This window comes from Callospermophilus lateralis, chromosome 3, assembly GCF_048772815.1.
Source record: "Callospermophilus lateralis isolate mCalLat2 chromosome 3, mCalLat2.hap1, whole genome shotgun sequence".
Classification (NCBI taxonomy): domain Eukaryota; kingdom Metazoa; phylum Chordata; class Mammalia; order Rodentia; family Sciuridae; genus Callospermophilus; species Callospermophilus lateralis.
The window spans coordinates 146,905,724-146,930,432 of record NC_135307.1 but is presented as its reverse complement, the minus strand read 5'-3'; the positions used below and the strand labels follow the sequence as shown (position 1 = coordinate 146,930,432).

Sequence of the window (24,709 nt, the reverse complement as noted above, 5' to 3'; positions counted from 1 at the left end):
CTCCTCTGCGCCCAGCCCCGGGAGTGGACGCAGGCTCCGGCGCCCGGCTGAACGAGCGAGGGCCCAGGGGCGCCACCGGGCCGCGCGGGCGGGAACGCGCCGCGGCCGCCTCCTCCTCCCTCGCTCCCGCCCGCGGCGGCGGCGGCGGCGGCGGCGCTTCCCCGGCGCGGAGCGGCTTTAAAAGGCGGCACCCCACCCCCCGGCGCACTCGCCGCTCGGGCGCCGCGCGAGCCTGCCGCTGCCATGCCTCCGCGCGCGCCGCCTGCGCCCGGGCCCCGGCCGCCGCCCCGGGCCGCCGCCACCGCCGCCGCCGCGGGCGCAGGGGGCGCAGGGGGCGCAGGGGGCGCCGACGGACCAGGGCTCCGGCCGCTCGCCCTGCGCCCCTGGCGCTGGCTGCTGCTGCTCGCGCTGCCCGCCGCCTGCTCCGCGCCGCCGCCGCCGCGTCCCGTCTACACCAACCACTGGGCAGTGCAAGTGCTGGGCGGCCCGGCCGCCGCGGACCGCGTGGCCGCCGCGCACGGCTACCTCAACTTGGGCCAGGTGAGTGCGGCCAGCCCAGCGCGCCGAAAACTTTCCCGGCGGCCGGCGGGCACACGCGAAGGGGCGCCTCTGTCGCCTGCCCGGCCCGTGGCGCCGCGTGGGAAGGCGTCCGGGACGGCTTGACCGGCGCGTTTGGGAGGGCGGTGGGGGCGTCCCGCCGGGAGTCGCCCGGGAGTGCGGCGCGTGGGACACCCTGCGGAGAGGACCAGGTGGCTCGGGTAAGCTGCCCAGGCAATCCGGCAGAGCTGGACGCGGGTTCCCTGGCAGTGCCGCCCAGCTCTGGCGCTCGGGAGTGTCGCCTCGGAAGCGGGCCCGGCACGGACACCTGCCCGTCAGCGCGGCACTGGGGAGCTCTCTGGAGCGTCGCACTCTGCTCCCCGGCGCTGTCTTCGTTGCCCACCCAGCCAGCCTTTCATGGCCTTCGAGTCCCAATTCCTCCCCTCGGACCCCCTGCCCTCGACGGGCGGCGCGGGACTCTGGGCCTGGTGCTCCGCTCGGGAGGCCAGTCGCTCAGTAGTGTCATGCGCGTGGCCGGGCGTCTCTCGGGGACTCGCTTTCCCTGTATCCGCGAGCTCTGGGAGGCAGGGTGTCCTGCTACCTGCGCGGGAGCCAAGTCTCTTTCAGGAAGAAAGTGTAAGACCCAGTAGCATAGCCCGGGGGTTGGAGGCTGCGGGTCAAACCTTTCTAAGCCCAGAGGGTTGTTTTGTTTTTGCCATCTGCCTGCATTCTAGCTGTGTGACCTTAGGGAAGTCGTTTCCCTGACTTGAGCATCCGCTTAGGGATGGTGACAGTGCACACTGAATGCAGGTATTGGAACTAACCAATGTTGTTTGGAAGACCCAGTGTTTGGAAGTGACGTTGTTCAGAGAGGCAGAAGTACCCCTGCCCTCAGCCTCAAGCTATCCCTATCTTCATTTAGTAAGAAAGGCTGAGCCTTGGGCAGGAAGGCTGCATAGCTCCTCAGGACTCTCAAGGCAGTCCCCCTTTTTTCTGTTGTAGCCCCACAAAAGGCTGATGGGGTGGGCTTGATCCGAATTTATGGCCCGCGGAGGACCTCAGCAGACTGAAGTGTGCAGTGGGGACCGCTCAGTGCAGTTAACAAATCTAGGAACTACACACTCAAGATGAGCAAGTGAAGTGACAAGGAAGCACTGCCTCATAACTCCAACTTGGTGCCAGGCCGTGTTAAATTTAGTTTCATCATTAACCATGACAGAAACCAGCAAAGTGTGGTGCAACCCTGATCTAACATTTCTCCCTCATCCCAAGTTGGGTGTTGATACTGCTAGTGTGGAGTATAAGACCTCTTGGAAGGGTAGATTCTGCCTTTTCAAGTTAACTTCACAAGATGGTTCAGAGTTTTATCTGAAAAAACATACTCACATCTTTTGTATGTCTTTAAAAAAAAATTTTTTTTTTTTTTTTTTTGGCCCCTCAGGTCTCCTCAAATAGCCTGTGATTTAAGATTTTGCCTTGGGTAGCGCTGTTTCTTTCTATAGCTTTCAAATCTCCCTGGCTGATTGTCCAGGCTGTAGAAGGCACTCCTCCTGTTTGCTTAAGGGCTCTGGGTGCTCCTGCCACACTCTGCTGCTCTGCCCAGGTGGCCTAGCAATTTGTCTTCAGCTACAAGTGACTCTTAAACTGCATGGTAAATTACAAAGTGCTTGGATTTTGGGTTCCCATCATTAAAAGAGAAGAGGGGAGCTGAAGTTGAACTATAACTTCTTGGGTATTGCAAGAGACAGGCAGAGAGGCGCAGTCAACCCTCCCTTGAAATTTCTGTCCCCAGAAATAAAACTCTCCAGCCCCTCCCTGATCATGCAAGGCCTTTGAATCAACTGTTAGATTAAGTTGCTTTCTCATAAAGTCTGCTCTCTTGATTTTGCCTGTGGGTGAGAAGGGTCCCCCCCTGTATGTAACCCTGTACTCAGAACATTCCAAGGTGTCTCTGAGGGTTTCCCCAGCTTTGCTCAGTGCAGTCAAGGTGGACTCTTACAGTCTGGTCACTCAGCTTGGTAGGCAGGCATGGTGTTGGTGGGGTCACTGGGACATTCACAAACTGAAGGATTACTTTGTTGGGGATAGGAGCTGTCTCAAAGGCCTGGGCATGATTACTCAAGGGAGGCCTATTACTCTTTATTCCCAAACTGGCTTTCTGTCCCCACCTCTAAGTGCACTGCTAATGTGGAAAAGGCCTGGAGCTTTCCAACCTCTACCCACTCAATAAGAACTCTTTAAAAAGCTTATTGCCTTTTTTCAACCAGGAGAATTTGTGACTCATAAATAAGATGTAGACGTTATTACCTTTGATTTATAGATGAGTAAATGGGGGTAAAGCAAGGGAGGGAAGCTGTTTGTGTTCACACGGTAAGCCTGTGTCACCTCTGACAATTGCACTCCCTGCTCTTTGTCTCTTGCTGTATTCTTTGGTCTGAGATTTCCTTTGTGTGACTTTCCAAATCCTTGATGAGCAATTAGCATTATGCTCTGTACCTGCCTGAATCACAGCACTGGTTTCCCCTCCATCATTGTGGCTGTGCTCCGAGTTCTTGCTTAACTATTTTACACAACTGATAATCTGACTCAGTTTATCTAACATGGTCCAAAGGTAATTTAGACCAGTGGTTATTCACTTTTTTTTTTTTTTTTTTTGAATCATAGATCTTTTTCAGAGTCTGATACAGTCTCTGGATCTTTCCCATTAAAAAAATGCATCGTGGAGCTGGGGTTGTGGCTCAATGGTAGAGAGCTGGCCTAGCATGTGAGAGGCCCTGGGTTTGATCCTTTAGCACCACATAAAAAATAAATAAAGGTATGAAGTCCAACCACAACTAAAAAATAAATATTAAAAAATATGCATCATTCAGAAATAAGGCAAGCTAGCTACTCTTTGCCCCCTCTAGCCAGCATTCCATATAATGCCAAAAAATAGGGTGGGGAGAAAGAAAAAACAGGAATAAAAATTTGGAAGAGTCAAATGTCATTATTGACAGATCAGATAACTAAACTACTTGGATAATCCATGGAAATATAAAGATTAACTATTAGAACTAAAAGGAAAGTTGAGTGTGCTGCTAGATCAACACGAGCTACCTGTATAACAGCAACTTTTATCTGAGAAGATAAAACAAATTGTAATTAATTTTAGTATAAAAGCTATAAGATACTTAGGAATAAATCTAAAATAAAAGGGGACTTATGGAGAAAATTTAATTAAAAAAGAAATCTTTAAGCTTTAATGTTGCTAGTGATTGAACCCAGAGCCTTATGCATGCGAAGCATGCACTCTACCACTCAGCTACATTCCCAGCCCCTGAAAATTACAAAACATTTAAAGGAAAGATTAAGGGTAAAAAAAGAGATGCATTATGTTCATGTATGGAAGGATTAAATATCATAGTTACTCCTAAATTAATCTGTTAATTCAGTGTAATTCTGTTTAAGACCCAACTGGATTACATGAGGAATATGAAATCCACAGAGGAACTTTAGAATTCATATGGAAGTATGAGGTCCAAGAATACCTCAAACAAGTCTGAGAAAGAAGAGCAAGAAGGGAAGCTATGGCAATTCTAGCAGTTCAGCACTGGCCCAGTGATTGTCCAGCCCCTTAGTGGAATGGACTCAACCAAGCATGTAGGGGAACCTGTATATGTGAGCAGAAGTATTACAAAGGGATGGGAAAACATGGACCACTTATTTAATGGTGCTGGGAGAACCAACTCTCCACATGGAGAAACAATTGGATTCTCACCTCACACTCCACAACAGTAAATTCCAGATAGTTAAAAGGCCTGAAAGAAGCTAATACAAAAAGGAAGGGATTGATACATTAAAATAAAAATTCTACGTAAATAAGGACATCCTAACAATTAAAAACCAGTCATAGACCAGGAAAAGTATTATAGCAAATGAATTAGTGCATAAGGTCTTTTAAAAATTATAAGTCAATATGGAAAAGAGAAATGTCAGGTAAAATGTGGAAGTATATGAAGAGAGAATTCAAAAGAGGTGATCCAAATGGCCAATAAGCAGAAAAGATGCTCAGCCTCACTGGGAGTTACGGCAGCACAACAGCTTAAGGCAATAACGAGATACTATTTCACATCTATCAGATTGGCAAACATGTAAAGGCATTAGCATCAAGAGTTGGCAAGAATGTAGAGCAACGAGAACTTTCAGTTGCTGCTGGTGGAACTAGTATATACTTATGAGAGCATTTTGGCTTCTATGGCAAGGCTGCATTGTGCCTGTAAGTCCTCATCTAAGCTCATACTGGACAGACTCTTGCACACATGCATAGGGAGCCTGATATAGGAATGTGCTTTCAGGAATTTCTTAAGAAGGGAAAAACAACCTAAATATACACCAGCAGAAGAATGGAGAAATAAAAGTCACACACATGGAACACTATACAGTGGTTATAGATGAATAAACCAAGATATATATCTGTCGGGTTTCTGTTCGCGACTAAAAGGCTCAGGGGTCATTCCAGGTGAACTGAGCTAATTGGGCTGCACGAAATAACCACAAAGAGACACAAATACCTTTTTCTTTGGGGTTACTGTGACGGCTCCTCTGACCTTAAGGGTCCGCAGGAAGAGAGAGAGAGCGAGAGCACGTGCTGACCCCTTTTATTGGGGAGAAGCTATTCAGTGAGGCAAGGGGTCAGGTTTCAGGGGACTGAGTCTATCTTCATGATGTCCACTGTCAGCAGATTGACTGACATGTAGGTAGGCCACACACAAGGGCACAGTAAGAGAAGGGGACACATACAAGGCACTTCCATGAAACATTCTATCCTAAACAGGGCAAAGGGTTATATTAAAAGGAACAGGTGTGCATAGCTCCACCCATGGGGCTGTGGGAAGTCACGCCCAGGCATGAAGACACAGTCACTGGAACTCTAGAAGAGCGGCGCAATCTAGCAGCATGGGTGCCTGATGCCACATTGCTCAGCAGGGGAGTTAACTCAGTCACTCGCGAGGTTGGTCTCCCACATATACCTACATGGATAAATTTCAGAAAGAATGTTGAGTTAAAAAAGAAAGTTGCAGATGTACTATGTAATGGTATTTATGCAAACTTTAAAAAATCCACAAAACAATAGTGTATATTTATGGATGCTTACAGATGTAGTAAAAGTTTAGAAGCATGGGTTGCAAGGATACCCATCAACTTGTAGTTGGTAGTAGCCTCTGAGAAAAGAAAGAGGGAAAAGAAGCTGGGGAAAAAGATGTCAAAATTGACCTGCATTGTTCTCATTCATGATATACACATGCATTCCCTCCATGTCCTTGGGTTTCTTGTTCCTGGCCTTAACCAGCCCTGGATTGAAAGTGTCTGGGGGGAAAAATGCATCTGAACTCAAGATGTACAGACTTTTTGTCTTTATTTCCTATGCAATATGGTATAACAACTACTTGCATAGCATTTACATTATTTTGGGATTATATGTCTTCTAGAGGTGGTTTAAAGTATGTACAAGGATGTATATAGGGTCAATGCAATTACTGTATCATTTTATATAAAGGATTTGAGCATCTGTGGATTTTATTATCTGAGGGAATCCTGAAGCCAGTCCCCTATGACTATTATGGGACAGTTGCTTGCAAATATGCATATACAAAATTGCATTTAGACATTCTATACTTTCTTCATATCATAATACATTACATATGAGAATTAATACATGTGCATACACACATGCATATATATACACATACATGTATTGACATGTACATTACACACATACACCTATATACAAATAAAATGTTAAAAGTATAAAAAAAATGTACATTATACATACATGCCATGGTGTTCCTGGACCACTTGAATCACATCTGTGGATGCATAGGTGCCTCTGGACCCAGGTTGAGCATTCCCTGCTTTAGGCCTCTCAGTCTGGGCTGATCTGCTTATCAAGGAATGGTGACCTGGAGAAACAGAATGCCTGGCTGCAGATCTGTGGCTTTTTGGACAGAGCTGCACCCAGGACCCAGGAACCGTGGCTCCCAGCTCTTGTCCTTCCCTTCTACCAGATTCCCTTCTCTTTTGACTCATCTCTTGGCTGGGGGAAGGGGTGTCATTCCAACCCATGTGCATAGTTACCTTTGACATTGATGACTCTGAGAAGAGTTAAGTTGTTTATGAGAAGAGAGCAAAGATACTCTCTACACTCTGATTCACAGCACTCAGCATCTGCAGCTTTGGGAAGTGATGCTTATCTGAAGGGTGACACTTAGACACCCTACTTCCCCTTGGATTTTTGCTTTGCCTGGGGTATTGAGCTAATTTGTTGGTTCTGCGTCTGAACATAAAAAGGCAGGCTGGCTGCCAGGGCCCTAAAAGATCTAAGAGCCTTAAATGATTTTGAACTTGCCTTAAATAGTTTTCTTAAAATAGCTGCTGAGCAGTTTGTACCTGGCCCAGAATTTCAGGTGGACCTGTGGAATTCATTTGTCAGCGAAGGAAAATTGTCATGATGCAGACAGCTTGTTCTCACAATGAAAAACCAGCTGAGGCCTTAACCAGGTGTTAGAATAATGTCCAGAATGTGTTCCAGCGAGGGTGTCAGGGGCTTGATAGGGACAAGGGGAAGCCCAGAATAGCAGTCACCTGTGACTAATTCTTGAATGTTCTTGGTGTTATGTGCTCTGAGCCAGGAGCCATGTGCATGGCTGGCCCGGGAGAGGTCCTGGGTGTGAACTGGGGGACACAGACAAGATTATGATTTTGAAGCTGCTTGTGTCATACCCTCTCATTTGGCATTTTTACTCAGTTGGTCACATATTTAAGCAGACAGGATTTAATTGAGTGGACTGCCCTCCTGAGTCATTGGGACTAGGGTGGAGAGTGGTAATGAAAGCTGAGCTAGGTGTAGTATGTGGAGCTAGGAAGGCCCCAGAACGCAGTGTTTGTCCCAGAATTAAGCCTGAGCACATGTTCCAGCTGACTGGTCCTTGGGAAGGGGTTGAGTTTCTCTAGGTAAAAACCAAGGAAGCAAATCCGAAATATTGAGCTGTTCACAGGGTCAGTGAGACTGGACACATCTAGACCCCTTTCTGCCCTTGCAGTTTGAGTGGCCACAGGTCCATAAGGCTATTCTCCAGTGTCCACCAACTTCCTGCCATCCTGGGAACATCCTGAGCTCTTTTCCACATAGATTTTTCCATCCAAAAAGTAATTCCATGAATCCTCTCCAGCCCAGTCCAGGCTGCAGATGCCTCTCCCCTCCTCCTTCAAGTACCCTGCTCGTAATGTGCTTCTGGGTACTTATCCTCAGTCCCTGTGTCACTCCTGGCTCACAGGGTCTGTGTCTGGCCTTGGCACTGACCCAGAAGCCCAGATGTGTGCTTGCCCAGCTGACATTTCTCACGTAAGTGCTCTTACTCAAGGAGCCTGTACCAACCCTGCAGGGAGGTGTCACCAGACTATTTAATGGTAATGAAGCCTTAGGTCCAACTGGGTTCTGACAAGCTGGTGACTGACAGGCTCCAAACCCGCACCCTCCAACTTGTCTTCTACCTTCATCACCTTTGACAGATGGGTCTTTCTCCTGCTTCTGAGTGAAGGGCCAGCCATCCAACAACTGAAGCCTTTCAGCTCCCTACTGGAATGAACAAATGAATTACAAATGGACCCTATCAGCCAGTCTTTCTTCTTCCCTCCACCTGCACACACATGCACAGGTGCACGCACACACACACACACACACACACACACAGTGCTACACATTATGCTAGCATTATTCTGTTTGGCTTCTTATCAGCACTGAAACGTACATCTCTCCAATGACATAGAAAACATAAACTCATGTAAGAAAATAGTTTTCTTAGGGGCCTCAGTTGTCCCTTTCTTAATATTTTTCAAATTAACTCCTTCATTCCCAAATTGGGAAAAATCTTTTCATGCAGACATTAGTTGATGACTTGGGTTAATACATTGGCAGCTTAAATAGTGCCATTGGTGGGAGGTAAGTGCCCTTGTATTTTTCCTCGCTACCTTTTCCTCACTAACTTTACTGACCATTGAGAGTAAAAGAAGAAACATTTAAACCTTTCCTTATCTTTGTAAAAGTGGCACATGCTTCTGAAGTTATTAAATACTTCAGGAAACAAACTGAAAGAATTGAATATAGCAGGGTAACTGCATGGACCATTGTTTTGCATTAGTACCCATTAACTGTTAATTTGTGATTTTTTCCCCTAACACTATCTTTGTACAGATTCTAACAAAATGTGACACCATTAGATACTTTAAAAAGCTCTTGGTATTCAGAATGTTCTATGTATTGAACAAGCTGTAACTCAGGAAAATAAACACCTTTCTCATTGTTTGTCAAACCCACACCCCCCCCCAAAAAAAGAAAGAAAGAAAACATAAACTCAACCCATCTAGTCCTCCTAGAATGATGTCACACTCAGTTACTGAAAACACACATTATCAACCACACTGATTGCCCTTTACTGTAAACCTCCTTCTGTGCGGGTCCCTGTTTCCAGAGAGGGATCCCCTGACCTGGTGCTTGAGACAGGCCTGCAATCCATCATTACCTCCATCTGCTCCAGTCATCCCATCTGGTCTATGATTAAACCTGCCTTATCTATCATTCTCCTGGTTCTTGGGTCCCCTGCTTCTCTGTGCCACTGTCCAGTGCAGGCTGGGTCCTTGTCTTACCTATTTCACTGCTGTGACTAATGGACCTCACCAGAACAATTTTAGGGGAGGAAATGTTTATTTGAGGGCTCATGGTTTCAGAGGTCCTAGTCTATAAAAGGCCAGCTCCATTCCTCAGGGCTTGAGGTGAGGCAGAACCTCATGGTGGAAGAATGTAGCAGAGGGAAGCAGCTCACATGGTGATTGGAAAGCAGAGAGAGACTCCACTGGTCAGATACAAATATACATCCCAAAGCCATGCCCCAATTCTACCTCTTCCAGCTACACCCCACCTGCCTCCAGTTACCAGTTAATCCCATTAGTTATGAATTCACTTATTAGGTTAAGGCTATGCCCCAATCATTTTTCCTCCTAATCTTCTTGCATCGTCTCACAAATGAGCTTTTAGGGAATGCCAATCTAAACCCTAATAGTCCTCTTGCCTCCCACCTGCCTGCATTGCTTCCTGGCCTCTTGCTATACCCCAGTACTTTCTACCCCAGTCCCAGCCCCAACTCTGCTGAACCCTGTTTTTCTTGCTCTTGCTTCCCTTTAGGCTTTCTTATTCTGTTCTTTCTGCTCAGTGGGGTTTCTCCCCATCCACCTGGTTATCCCTCCTTCCTGGCTCAGTGCCATCATCAGATCCATCAGTGGGCCTCCCTTGATTTCCCCAGCCTAGTGGATGTGCCCTTCTGAGCTCCCCAGACCCTGTCACCCTTTTATTTATGGCCTGCTGGCTTGTGTGTTCTGCCATTGGACTTTGGACTTCCTGGGTGAGTCAGTCCAAAGTTGGTCCTCTGGCTGCTCACTAAGATCAGTTCCAATTCTGCCACCTTCATGATGGCTGCGAAGTTACACCAGGGCAGTCTGTGGCCACGGACATGCATGCATTTATTAAGCTAGTGTTTGTTGTATACTCTCCCTTGGTGATCTTTATGAAGAAGCATGGTCAAGCTCCTGCTCTTGCAGGTTAATTATCGAAACAACTCTACCACTGCCTTTTAATCTTAATTCCTTGTTTTTTGAAGTCTTTCAGTGACTGATCCCTCCTGGTGGGTGTACCTGTGACACCTCCTTTACTTCTGGGTCAGGTCAGCTGCACGCAGAGCCAATAATCCCATGGACCCTGGCACTGTTCCGGAGCCTACTATATATGCTTTTAGGATAGATGACTCCTGTCATCCTGTCCCATCATGGGTCTTCTTGATGTCATCATGACTCTGCTATTTGAGAATTTTGAAGACCCAGTGGCAGGCACAAGTCCCCTGTCCAGTCCTGCGAGAAACGAGGATGAATAGCCATCAGCTGTCGGGAGCCTCATGCTCTGTGGGATGGGATTGGCAGCCTTGGGTGACCATGGTAACCAGCCCATCAATGCCCTCAGTGTCGAGATGGTGGCACTGCAGAGAGGAAGAAATAGTCTCATTGTCTCCCCCTTGGCCGCTTGGACACAAACAAGCCGCACCCCACAGGGCCCCGCAGCCTGGCCAGACGTGCGGCTCTGCTGTGCTGTGCACAGATCCCCTTGCTGAATTGGGCCAGGAAGGGGCTGTCAATGTCAGTTCTTTGACCCTCCTTGGGGCCTCTTAAGTTTCTGCCAGGAGCTGACATCACTTTTTCAGAGTTCTTGTTGGGTGAAGCCATCTTCTTAGTGGGAAGAAACAGCCAGAATGGATGAGCCTCCTGAAGCTCAGAGTGGTCAGCCAGGTTGCTTCCACTATGAAAACAAGTAAATCAGTGACTGATGTTAGTGCTTGTGTTTTTGCAAGGAACCTTAATTTCTAAACTTTCCCGCTTTGGTTTGAAAACATCCTGGTGACAACTCTGAGAAATGATCAAGAAGAGCCAGCTTCTTGCCCACAGAGGCCCAAGTCCACCTCGGCAATCTTTACCAGACTCTTCTCCAGGTGCAGAATGAAGGAGGGCAATGGAAGGGGAGGAGGGGCTGCCCTCTTGTCAGATAAGGGCCCTCTCTCCAGAGGCCAGGCCTGTCACTCTCCCTAGCCCACAGCCACAGCCCGGAATGAGCCTGCCCTCTTGCACTCTGGTAACACCCTGATTACTGCCACTCTGCTTTCCCTGCCTCCCTTCCGGGCCATTTCCCACACTGCCACAAGAAGGTCCTTCAGTGTCATAAGCCTCGTGCTGTCCTCTGACTGCTTTAAAATCAGCAGAAGCTCCTGCTCAGCAGAGCACACTACGTTCAGCTGTTTGTGAGCAAGCTGCCCTCCCTCCTGCTCTGTCCTCAACCCCAAAGGCCTCATTCTTACTACATTCTACAGCTATTCCAGACCTTTGGTGTTCTAGAAACTCTCTGTATGTATTTTCTGTCTTTCATGCTTGCTATTCGTTATTGTTTTAACCTAGATACCCATTCCCCATACAGTCTACCTGGAGAACCCTGCTCTCCTTCAGAATTAGCTAACGTGGTCTTTCCTGACCTTTCTGCTGCTCAGCAGGACTGGCAGTGTCCTCCCAGAGCTCCTTGAAAGGACTAGACCCTGGAATGCAAGGGTATCTGTCTCCCCACTAGACCACAGCATCTTGTGGTCAGTGTTTTTACCCTACTCATCTGGGTTTAATTGGGCCCTAACATGATTCCCAGGAATAGAAGTTTTAGTGAACAAGATGCCTTTAGAAATTTTGTTTAGAAGGGAGTACTAGGGATTGAACCCAGGGGTGCTTAACCAACTGAGCCACATCCCTAGCCCTCTTTATTTTCTGAGACAGGGTTTCACTAAGTTGCTTAGGGCCTCACTAAATAGGTGAGGCTGGCTTTGAACTCGCAGTCCTCCTGCCTCATCCTCTCAAGTTGCTGGAATTATAGACGTGTGCCACTCTAGAAATTTTTATATGAGGACTTGTGATTTCTTGATTCTACTCATCAAAGGTAAATGATCCTCAGAGCGTGAGTAAAGGGAACATGTTGACTTTATTATCTCCCCTTCTGCTGAGCTCCAGGAGGTTTCTGAGTGGCAGACATTTGTGATGTTTCCTTATAGTCAAATCACTTGAGTTTTTCCTACCCAGTGACATTTCCTGGTACATTATCATTGGGCAGCATTTTCCCCAGCACTAGGTCTTATTGAGTGATCTTTCAGGGTCTCCTTCACCTGCAGGGCTTTGCAAATCAGATCTTTAGTCACCTATACCACATGACTGCTCCAGGGCAGAACTGGCAAATCTGGCAGAACCCACAATCCTGGACTAGTGTTCTTTATAAATGGGCAGTGAGCCCCTTGCTTCTAGGTGGGCAGAAGAGTAGGAAGAGAGGAAGCCAACAAGAAAACCAGACTGGGGCAGCCCAAGAAGGGGAAATGTAGATAGTAAAGGAGAGGGTAGAAAAGCAGGCATAGACTTGTCCCAGGGCCTTAGTGGGAGTCTTTTCTGTCAAGTTTAGTCTGTAAAGAAGAAGCCAAGTTCTTAGAGCAAATAGCCTCTCCATTCCTAGGTGAAGCTGTATTTCATCAGAATGCTCTCCGTATCCCCAATGTGACTGCCACCATTAGCTCTTACATAGTCCTTACTGTCCACCAAACAGTGATAATTTCAGTTCTAGTATTGAAACCCCATTACTCCTGTGAGCAAACTAGGCCCAGAGAATTTGAATGACTTACGACCGTTTAGTAAGTGTCAGCTTGGTAAATGTCAGCATGGACAACTTGAACTCATAGATAGTGTCTGTATCCTGTGTCTGCAAATTGCAGGTGGTGCCTGAGCCAGTCAGGGGGCTGGAGTTGGGGTTTTCTAACTGCCTACATCAGAGAGGTACAATCCAGGCAAATGGAAGCATGGGCAGGAAGGGTGCCCTGTGTAGCCCTCCTGGTGTGACAGTAACAGGATCCTCCCTTTTTATCAAGCCTCTGGCCTGGAGCTCACTTCAAAGACTCCTCTATGCAGGAATGAAGAATGACCAGCATTCTTTTTTTTTTTTTTTTTTTTTATCATGGTGCTACAGGTTCCGACCTATGGCCTCTTTCATGATAGCCAGTGCTCTACCGCTGGGCCACACCTCAGCCCTAGATTCACATTCTAGATGTTGGTTCTAAGACTCTCAAGGGCAGGGAAATGTTCTTGGATCCCCTCCTCCCAGCATACCAGAGCCCACTGTGTTTCTCACGCCCTGGGAGGAGTAGGAGAGTGGACCACTGTGGAATTGGAAATCAGAGACAAAAAGCAGAACCCAGAGGAGAGAAGAGGCCTAACGAGGACCCAAGACTGCACAGAGGATGGCACAGCCTCGTTATGAAGTTTTATATTACTTGATCTTTCTCATAATACAAGAAGAGTACATGTATGTGGAAAATTTTGGAAACACACACACACACACACACACACACATACACACACACGCACACACAAAATCATTCCTAATTCCACCAGCCAGAGATCATCATGGTTAAAATTTGGACCATGTCTTTTTGTTGTTTTTGTAATTCTGTCTGTGAGTACATGTGTGCGTGTGAGCATGCATGCTTGTGCTCATATACAGACATCCACTCACACCTGTATATGCAGAAATGTCTTATACACATGAGATTATCCCAGTTTTCAACTTGACCCTCCCAAGTCAGCAACTGTCCTGTGGTGTAATTTTTAATGGCTGATCAGCGTGCCATTGCATGGCTGGCTCATATCTTGCTTAATCTTTCCCTGACATTTGGGTCAGTGGCTACTTTATGAGGCCTTGGGGAGGTGAGTAGTGCTGTTGCTGGTTTGGAATGTCAGGACCATGTAGCACCACTGCCCTGGGCCCCTGGTCATAGCCTCCTCTCCCATTTTTCTGTCTCCCCATCCTATATCACTGGTCTTGCAGAGGGTCTATGATTGGGTAGTATTTTTTCAAGTCGGGATTTTAATGAGAATTATTTTTAAAAATTGCACATGTACTATATAAATAGTTTCCTATTTAATTAGTTAATTAATTTATTGGTACCAGAGATTGAAACCAGGGTTGCTTAACCACTGAGCCACATCCCCAGCCCTTATTTATTTATTTATTTATTGTAATTTAGAGATGGTCTCACTAAGTTGCTTAGGGCTCACTATGTTGCAAGGCTGACTTTGAACTTGTGATCCTCCTGCTTCAACCTCCTCTACCCACCACACCCAGCTACACTCCCATTTTAAAGAGTTCAGCTAGACTTGTATAAAGAGGAGAAATCCAGGTCTTTTCTCATCCCTTCCTCAATTTTCTCCTCCTGCAGATGTAACTGCCATTCTCACCTCAGTGTATGAGTGTCCTTTTTTGTGCCTTTAAGGATATGTGTATGTACACACTTACACGCATGTACAGTATTGGAGGCTTCATTTCTTGCAAAACTTTGATCCAGCTAGCTTTCTTCTGCACCTAGTTTTTCTTAATCATCTTGAACATCTTTCCTTGCTGGTACCTAGAGATCTACTCTATCCTTTCCAAATAGTTTTATGACATTTTTATGGATGCAATGTATTTTGTTATACCATTTACCTAAGAGGGTTCATTTGATTTGCCTCCAGTTATTTTTCATATAATAAACAGTGTCACAGTGATCATCCTTGTTCATGTCTCTCTGGGCACATGAGTGAGAATTTCTATAGGCTGTATTATAGCAAAAACAGACATAATAATAAATGATAGTTGCAGACACTGGTCTGGCCCTTATTATGTGCCTGGTGATTTTCCAAGTGCTTTCTTTGTATTGGCTCATTTAAGTTTCTTACAAGACATATAAGATAGGTGTTTTTATTATCCCCGTTGAGCAGATATGGAAATCGAGGCATGGAGAGGTGAAGTAACTTGTTCTCGATCACACAGCTTGCAAATGCCAGAGCCAGGATTTGGATTGAGATGGTCAGGCTCCCAAGGCTGGGGACTGCTGCATCAAAGTATATATACATGTTACATTGTATGAGGCATTAGCCGTGGCTTTCCAGGTTTGTGGTGACAATTGACACTGTCCTCAGAAGTGTATGAGTGGAGGTCATTCACTTTGGGTGGAGATAACCAATTGTTATATTTGTCAGTTCTTAATATTGTTTTAATTTGCTTTTTTCCTGATGACTACTAAAGTTAAATATCTCTTCATGTATTTATTAGCCATTTTAATTATTCTCTGAATTGCTTATTTGTATTCTTTGTCCAGTTTTTCAATTGAGTTGTTTTTCAGTGGTTTGTAGGTGTTCTTTCTATGTTATAACTGTTTAGCCCTTGTTTTTTAAGTATGTTGCAAATATTTTTCCCATAGGTCATTTTTCTTTGAACTTTGTTCAGAGGGTTTGATTGCTTGCTTATTGTTTTTTGAAGTAAAATCTGCAGTGCTGCTTGCAGGGCTCTGGGCTTGTTACTTTGTGTAATTCAGAGACAAACAGGACAGGATCCCTGTCTGCAACAGACAAGAACTCAGTCACCATTGAAGAGGAATAGGGGTGTGAAACAGAGATGGGGACACAATGTGCTTTAGGGGAGCAGAGGAGAGCAGGTTAGTTTCTGCCTAAGGGTTTCAGGGAAGGCTTTGTAACCAGGGAGGGGTATTTGAGCCAGACCTGAGAGTCCACCAGAATTTTTTATATAGACACAGGAGCAGCAAAGGAGGTGCCTTATGGGCAGATGGATCATGAATATTTTCATCTGCATCCCATCAGAAAACTATTGGGAAACTACTCACCTTCCATGACTCAGTCAAGGAGAGTGTCAGGAAGGGGCTGCACCAAAAAAGGGTCTTGAGGCACCCAGGGTCTAGCGGTGGTTGGGAGCTGCTGACCCACCTGTGGGAAGCAATAAGGACAAAATATTAGCAGAGCCTTGAGGGACCTGGAGCCATGGAAGGCACCACCTTCCTTCTGGTGCCCCCATTGGCCCAGATCATGTGGGCTTGTGGGCCTCACCCTTCAGGGCCTAAAGCAGGGTAGAGAGGGTGCAGACCAAGTGTGTGGAAGGGCCAAGGGAACAAACATCAGCGTGGCAAGAAAGGAAAGTTCTGGGGGTGTTAAGATCTCAGCATACACCCGATGCTATTAAGAGGGTAGGGAGTTTCATTGTTTTTATTTAGCATTTTTGAGTGCTGTTATCAAGCCTGGCATAGTGCACGCACGCAAGATACTGAGTTTTGAAGGTGGCCCATGCACCCCAGTGATCCCTGCCATGGTGCCACTTTTAGCTTTGCATGCGTGCTCTCCGAGGGTCACGGCAGAAGCCTGTGGTTTTGTCTGTTAGACCCCACGTACCTGGATCAGTGCCTCCTTGTCCCAGTCAGAGTTTACTTAGGTGTGTCTGTCTGAGGACAGATTTTAACACAGAAAAATAAGTCCATTTTTGGCCATCATTGCACTGGGTCTGACACACATCTTGATTTTCTTTTTCTTTTCTTTTTTTTTTTTTTAACTTAAACAAGCAAAAAAAAAAAAAATCTCAATTTGTGTTCTTGATAAATCCCAATTTCTGGAAAAGGGAAAGAAAGCATATTCTGTCCTTCTGTCAAGGTAACTAAGACCATTAACGGCAGTCACTCTTCTTATGCACGTCTCTTTTTGTGTGTCACTTGCAGGAATGTGACATTATTAACCCCAGATAAGTAGCTAGGTTAATTTCAATGGCTTAAACAGGTTTTTGTACCATGAGTTTGTCTATTTAAAACCCTCATAACCCTTCAGTTTATTTTTATTTATTCATTTGTTTATTCTGCAGTGCTGGGAGGGAACTCAGGGCCTTGTGCGGTCTAGGCAAGTGTTCTGCCCCCAAGCTACACCTCCAGCCTGTAACCCTTCATTTCAGCCCAAGATGCAAAACCTGTTTGTGGGAATGGATGTTTTCCATTCCCACAAATTTCATGTCACTGCACAAAATTAACTCATTAGTGCTTCCTGTTTTTTTTTTTTTTGTTTGTTTGTTTGTTTGTATTTGTTTTTCCAGGAACACGGTCTTCTATCTTCTGATATCTGGTCACACCAGGACCATTATAAGATCAAGTTGATGCCTTCCCACATTAAATCATCTTAGAAACCAAAAGAAACCTCAGAGGTGAGGTTTCAGATGTGAATACACTGACTGTAGCAACATCATGAGGCTCACATTGGGGAACTAGAACTCAGAAACCTACTCAAGGACCCATCCTGTCTTAGTATTCCTAGTCCAACTAAGTAAATTCAGTTGCAAAACCTCACTGTGAGAATCCACTTCCCGGGATTCCACCTCTTGGGTCCCCTTCTTCCTCCGGGAGAAGTCTTTTCTGCTGTCCTTTAATAAACTTCTAATTTCTACTCTGAAAAACGAAAAAACAAAACAAAAAAAAAGAGAATCCACTTCCCATTTTTATTATCCCTCACAAAGAGCCCTGGGTGGATTTTCTGTTGTCTTCTCCTGTCAGAAGTTCAGTGCAGAGAGCTACAGAAAAATCCTATCTATTTATTTTTTTGGACTCCAAGTTGGTTCTACTTTCCAGCAGTCGGTTCCTTTCTTGAAGTAAGTCATTTACAGTGCTTTGTACTTGCCAGCCTGGGCTCATCTTCGTGCCAGGCAGCGGCTCAGCCTCCTCCCTGAACATTGATCTCCTCAGTGTAGCCTTTCAATGGCCAGACGTTGCCATCGAGAGATCCTTATCCCCCAAGGCCACAGATACTTGTGTGCTTGCTGCTGCCATTCTCCCTGCGCTGTCTGTGTTTTATTTGAATCGTGCTGTCAGATTGCATGAATAGATTGCGAGTCTCAAGGCTGGACCTTGTTTCTGCATGAACCTTGGGTGTGAAACTGATGCTCCAATGACCATTAGGAACACTGGACACAGCCAGGAGGGAACAGTCATCTTGCCAAACTTACCCAGTGCATTTTAAATGCTGAGCCTTTGTCCAGAAGTCCGCTATCCTTGAACTCAGTTTGATTTCTGCATTAGCCTGTCACAGCAACAGATGACATGTTGACTGATGTGACCAGGCCCTCCCGGGCCAGCAGGGACTGTGCTGTGGCTTCCCTTCTTAGTCATGGGGCTTTGATGAGAGAATCAAGCCAAGTGCTTCCAGGACCAGTGTGCCTGACCTGCTGATGTATTCTCAGCAGCCTGGGGTGCGGCCTCTGTTTGATTTTCACCCCCAGAGCGTTTTGGAGTTTCCTGGGTCATTTAACTTGTAAAATTGTTTATCATAATTTTAAGTTTCTTAGCTCTATCCATAGGCAAATAGATATACAAATATGATGCAGTCATTCAATGAGCAATAAAGAAGAACAGGCAGACTATACACATAACAATGTGGATGAGACTCATAGACTTTCTACCAAGTGAAAGAAGCTGCATACTAGAGTTAGATGATTCCATTTATAGAAAGTTCTAGAAGAGATGAAAACATTCTGTAGGGAAAACTAATCTATTGGGGCAGGTATTGGCTGGGAGGAAACACGGGAGACTTCTGGGATGATATCTTCTGAATCCTGGTAGGGGTTTTGGGTCACACAGGTGTATACATGTATCAGAACTCCACAGGTATAGAATGAGCATTTGTTTATTTATCACAGGCAAATTTTACTTCAAAAGAAGAAAATCCATAAGCAAATACTTAACTCTTTGTACTGATGTGTATGTTGAAGTATTTAGGAGAAGTGTACTGATACTGCAGTGTAGTTTGGAGTTCGCCAGAAATATTGAATTGATGGGTGGATCAATGGAGAAGAATATAAGTGATTTCAGTGAAGATGTTAATAGTTGAATAGAGTGATGGGATATATGGATGTTTGCTACACAAGCCTTTCAACTTTGCTATGTTTGAAAAATTTTCAAAACAAGATATTGGGAGGAAAAGATTGGTAGGGCATGGTGTGGGGATGAGTTGGACTTGGGAGAAATCTCATGTTGTCTGTCCTTGGAGACATAATCACTAAGTTATGTTTAGAGATGATTAGAAGCCTTCTAGGGATTAACAGGACAAATAATGTCATCAAAGAAATACCCATGGGATCTGGGTTTGGGGGCATTAACTTCTGTAGAGTCTTCTCTGGGGCCACATTGGCACCTGAAAGGATTATGTGACTCCGTGAGGCCCTCACTTCTTTTCTCTCTGGCAGAGAGTTTCAGCCCCGGGAGGTAGCTTCCCAAGAAATGCAAATGAGCAGAGTCCTGCAGTTGAAGGACCTTCCTGTTGAGGAGAGATAAGCCTGCTGCAGATACCCCTGGCATGCCAATGGGAGTTTGGGTTGCTTGCCTGCTAATTATCTTCTCCTTCTTGCTCTGCAGTATTTCCACCCACCCCCCCCCACCCCACCCCACCCCACCCCCCCAGCTTCAGAATTTGAATTATTGACTTTCTGTAGACTTCTCAGCCTCTTTTGATTTGTTGAAATCGAAGGGCAGGACCAGTAGCCATTCTGCACAGATTCCTAATGGGTGGGCATCCTGAGTTGGAATCCTGCCATTGTATTCCCCAGGATTCAACCCAGATCAGATGCAGCCAAGACACAGCAGTCAGACTCCTGGTAGGAGAACCTCAGCCCAAGAGGGTCTGCTGGTAAATTTAGGGCATGCTCCAGAAGTGGGGGGTGGGGAGAGAGGAGAAGAATGAAAGCATTATTCTAAGAAGCTGCTTTTATTTATAGATTCTCCTAATTCCATTAAAATGAATGCCGGAGGGATATAAAACTTGGAACACAGAACACATAATAGAAATGAAAGGACGTTAAACTAAAATAGGGAACAGTGGTGAAATGAGAAGAGAGTCTTAGTACCAAGGGGAAGATGTGACATTTTTCTGAAATAAAATCATCTTAGAGAGCATTGTATGGGGAAAGTGAATTAAAATAAGGACTTGGTCAGGAGAAGACTTGGAAGGAAACATAAAATATTTCATAATGAAAAGGAGAAAGTGTTAAGCTGACTCCAGGGGAAAACAAATATGGAGATTACACTAATTACATTATAAAGACAAATAAAATGCCATTGTTGTAAAAGGAAATAAAACTAATTAAATACTTAATGTGCTTTAAGAGACGCTGGCAAAATAAAAATGTATTAAATATGATAAAATATGTAAATAGCCACAATTTGCTCACTTTGTTCCAGCAGCCAGTACAGTGCCTCACCTCCTGCATATGAAAAGAGGGATTTTTGACTCCTGATCTAGGACATTGTGGGGATATGATACAAAATGAGTCCTCACTAACATTAGAAAAGCTTGAATCAAACAAGTGCTTTTAAATGAATGAACTGGTGGTTCAATGAGGATTCCTTAAATTAGGAGATTAAAGCCACACACACTCAATGGGGAAAGCAGCAGAACTCCCTTCCAAGATTAAAGTCCCATGAATGAAGGCATGAACACTGTGCTTCTCTTTACTGACAGTCACTTCCGCTCCCTGTGCCTTAAAGTTTCTTTTTAAAAAAATGGAAGTTAGTGGTACCTTCCACAACCAAAGGCTTGAAATAGTGCCAGCCTTATTATTGTCATCATCATCATCACCATAGTGATTATGATTAACACCAATAGATACATGTCCTCCCTGAGTCAGGCATTGGGATCACACTAGGAAGGGGGGTTACTTTTAAAAGCAAGAATTCAAAGCTAGCAAAAGGTATCATGGAGAAGTGCCTCTTTTACCTTTGTTTTCTTTGGGGGGAAAGGTGTCCTGTTGTAAAGCTTAGGATAGGACAGGCAGAAGTTAAGCCAGGTTAAGAAGGAATCAGTGGGTCATATCTTGTGTGTAGGGAACATCCCTGGCTCCCATCTAGGAGCTTGGTTGCAGCCCCTCCGTTTAGCAGCATGTGAAATGTCCCTCCTTAGCCTTTTGCCTGCCTGGCATGTTCAGCAGAGCTCATACCCACCACTCCTGATGCAAAAGAGAACCCTTTTACTTGAAATTCATTAAGGATTCTCTCTTAAAGATAAGAGAAAATAAAACTTAGAGCTAACAGAGCCGCTTGTGTAGAATGGTCTATGGCATGCAGACCCAATCAGGGCTTATAGCCACTCTCTACAAGTGTCCATTTGCCTCTTGATTTCAAATGTTTGCTATTTTGTTTTCTTTTTATTCCTACAAAAGCAATGTACCTGCTGGTGCTAATTTTTTCCCCTTCCCTAAACTTTTTTGCTCTGGGCATCATTCAAGATGGATTACACAGAACACTGGCTGTCTTAATCAAATGAGCATTAGTTCTAAAGGGACCCCAAAAATGCAAAAGCAAAGCAAAAAGTGGAATGTTTTTCTCCTTCTGCTCTAATTAAAATAGCCAAATTTCTCCCATGATGTATAAAGACAGGTGTGTTTTCTCCTCATTTTATAGGACTAATTTGATCTTGTAGCTCTTGCAAACAGAGCCAGTAGCCAAAACATAAAACACAAGATTTAGATCTAATCTTAGAGCTGTTGCCTACACATTGATCAACAATTGGCAAAGCCACTGAACATCCCTGGATGTCAGATCATTCATCCATAAAATATGATTGCAATTATCAGGGGAAATGGAACTCTGCAGCTGGCTGTTGTGAGGAGTGCAGGGTAAATGGTAACCTCTGTGTAAGGGACTCTTGTTATGAATATGAAGTTGGTCTGCTTAACTGATGGCCTCACTCTGTGATGACCTTGGGGAAAGTCATGCTTTCCTACAAGGACACCTAACAACAGTCCACATTGTGATCACTGGCTCAGGGCCAAGGAAGGTGGGTACCCAACCTTATTTATTAATACCTACTATGTTCTCCTCCCCCACATGTTTCCTGGGTTGGTCACATTTGGATTTGGAGGAGCTGGTTACATTTCGATTTGGACTTACATGTTTATGGAGTCCCCGAGTCACAGCCCACTGTCTGACACAAAAGCTGAAGTTTGAAATGATCAAATTGCAGCAGTTTAGTTTAACCAGGCAGCCTAAAAGATCCCCTCCAAGAGTAGATTTGCATTATACTGGGGAATAAAATACACCCTGTGCATATGCCACCTGTAATCAATTTCAGAGCATTGTCAAATGCTTGCTAGGAATGCATTCAAATGAAAAAATATATATAAGAAGCAATTTAGACAAAGTGGAGCTTTTCTTTTTCTTTTTATTTTTCACCTAGCAAATTTGGGTGTACTCATGCAGGGTTGGTGCCAGGCAATGTGTTGTCACTTTTTATCACTTTGCCACTGTTAGCAGAAACGTCTTGTGGCCATTGCCTCATGGCAGCATGGTAGCTATTACACTTGTAGGTCTCATGTTCAAGTGCCAGGCAGGAGGCAGGGCTAGGAAGAAAAGGTGAACGCTTTTTCCTTTTCATTAATGAATGGCCATCCTTCCCAGGGACTTTTGCCAACATCTCAGAATAGAACTATGTCACATGGCCATGCTAGCTGCAAGGGAATCTGAGAATTCAAGATTTTTACAGCTCTTTTTCATGGCGCCTTGTGGGCGATCAGCTCCTCCAAGATGAAGCTGAATATCTTCTTCCCAGCCACTGGCTGTCAGAAACTCATTGAAGTGGATGATGAACGCAAACTTCGTACTTTTTATGAGAAGCGTATGGCCACAGAAGTTGCTGCGGATGCTCTGGGTGAAGAATGGAAGGGTTATGTGGTCCGAATCAGTGGTGGGAACGACAAACAAGGTTTCCCCATGAAGCAGGTTGTCTTGACCCATGGCCGTGTTCGCCTGCTACTGAGTAAGGGGCACTCATGTTATAGACCCAGGCGAACTGGAGAGAGAAAGCGCAAATCTGTTCGAGGTTGCATTGTGGATGCCAATCTGAGTGTTCCCAACTTGGTTATTGTAAAAAAAGGAAAGAAGGATATTCCTGGACTTACTGATACTACTGTACCTCGAAGACTGGGACCCAAAAGAGCTAGTAGAATCCTCAAACTTTTCAATCTCTCTAAGGAAGATGATGTCCGCCAGTATGTTGTCAGAAAACCCTTAAACAAGGAAGGTAAAAAACCTAGGACCAAAGCACCAAAGATTCAGCGTCTTGTTACTCCACGTGTCCTGCAACACGAGTGCCGGCGTATTGCTCTGAAGAAACAGCGTACTAAGAAGAATAAAGAAGAGGCTGCAGAATATGCCAAACTTTTGGCCAAGAGAATGAAAGAAGCCAAAGAAAAACGCCAGGAACAGATTGCCAAGAGACGTAGGCTGTCTTCTCTGAGAGCTTCTACTTCTAAGTCTGAGTCCAGTCAAAAATAAGAATTTTTATCAGTAACAAATAAATAAGATCAGACCTTCAAAAAAAAAAAAAGATTTTTACATTTGGTAGAAGAGGCAGGCAAAGGAGAAAGGGTTGGAAATAAAGGTAGGATGGAGCAATCAGTGGTGTCTTCCACACATCACAAGGACTGTACTATACTTCCACTGCCTTAATGAATGGAAAGAAAGGCAGGGAGAGACCCCTATGTTATTCCAAGGGAAGAACGGCCTCTTAATATTCCTCAGATTAAGCTGCAATTCAGTGTGGGTCAGGCTCTTGACAAGGTGCCTCAATGTCCTAGCTGGTCTCAAGGACTTGCTCTCTTGTAAGGAGGCATCTACATCAATGATCACATCACCAGTAGAATGGTGCACATTGTCTAGGTGAGGCACAAGTGACCTGGCAGGACTGGACAGTCAGGGATCCCATCCATTAAAGAAAACCAGAATGATGGTGAGGCCGGTGAGAGTGGCAATGTCAAGTGTGGTAAATTCTCACAGGGCAAGTAACTGTCCTAAGGGTTTGACCTCATTTATTCCCTACAGCTATTTCACAGAGTAGGTCTTTCTCCCTGTTTCCATGTACAGGCAAAGAAACTGAGGTGCAGAGAAGTGACTTATCCCAATTAGAAATGGAAGAGTCAGAGCCAACACCAGTTATTTCTCCCTTATCTTTAAAGCATGTTATTTGATATATAGAAAATAATCCCCATAATTTATGTTAGTTATAAAAAGTGTAGTCGAACCTGTGAAGTCACAGGGTTATTAGCAATATGACCTACACATTCCTCTTTTATTCTACCACCTGCCACCACACCTCTAGTAGCCCTATAGGCAACCACTGTCTGTGTGGTGTGTCTCAGGTGTAGATATGCTTGGTCAGTGTATTGCTTGGTTTTGCTTTTGAGCTCTGTAAGAAATACTGTGTGTGGTGTTCTGGGGCTTGCTTTGATTTCTTGGTTCTTCCTCACGTAGCGTCACGTTTCTAAGCTCAACCGCATTGCAGCCCCAGCCCCAGGTTAACTTTGGGTCCTCTACTTTCGTTGTTCCACAGAATACACAACGGATCACATTGTATCTGTCCATCCTCCTGGCAGTTAATATTTGTGATTTTTTTTTATTAGGAACATTGTTGCCAAGAAGAACCATATATTTAACCTTTGATGCACACATACCAGTTTCTTTTGGATATGTGCCTAGAATTGGAAAGATTGCTTTATGTATACTGTGTATAAATCCTTCATCAGTTATAAGTGTGGGAAATAGCATTTCTAGATTTAAGATTTTTTTTTTTTTATCCTGTGTGGGTGTCTTCTGGTTAAAATAGAGAAATAGCTTTGATACAATTGTATATATCAATCTTCTCTCTCTCTCTCTCTCTCTCTCTCTCTCTCTGTCTC

The 24,709-nt window shown here is 44.9% G+C and overlaps 1 protein-coding gene and 1 pseudogene across 2 annotated transcripts in view; both read left to right on the top strand.

The window, feature by feature from the left end:
- The first annotated feature begins 243 nt into the window (after positions 1-243).
- Positions 244-24,709, top strand: part of Pcsk6 (proprotein convertase subtilisin/kexin type 6) — a 186,454-nt gene continuing 161,988 nt past the window's right edge. For both annotated transcript variants that reach the window (XM_076848857.2, XM_076848858.2), the window contains exon 1: positions 244-540. In XM_076848857.2, the coding sequence (XP_076704972.2) occupies positions 244-540 (297 nt within the window). The remainder of the gene's footprint in view (positions 541-24,709) is intronic.
- On the top strand, positions 22,536-23,361 carry LOC143394266 (small ribosomal subunit protein eS6 pseudogene; annotated as a pseudogene).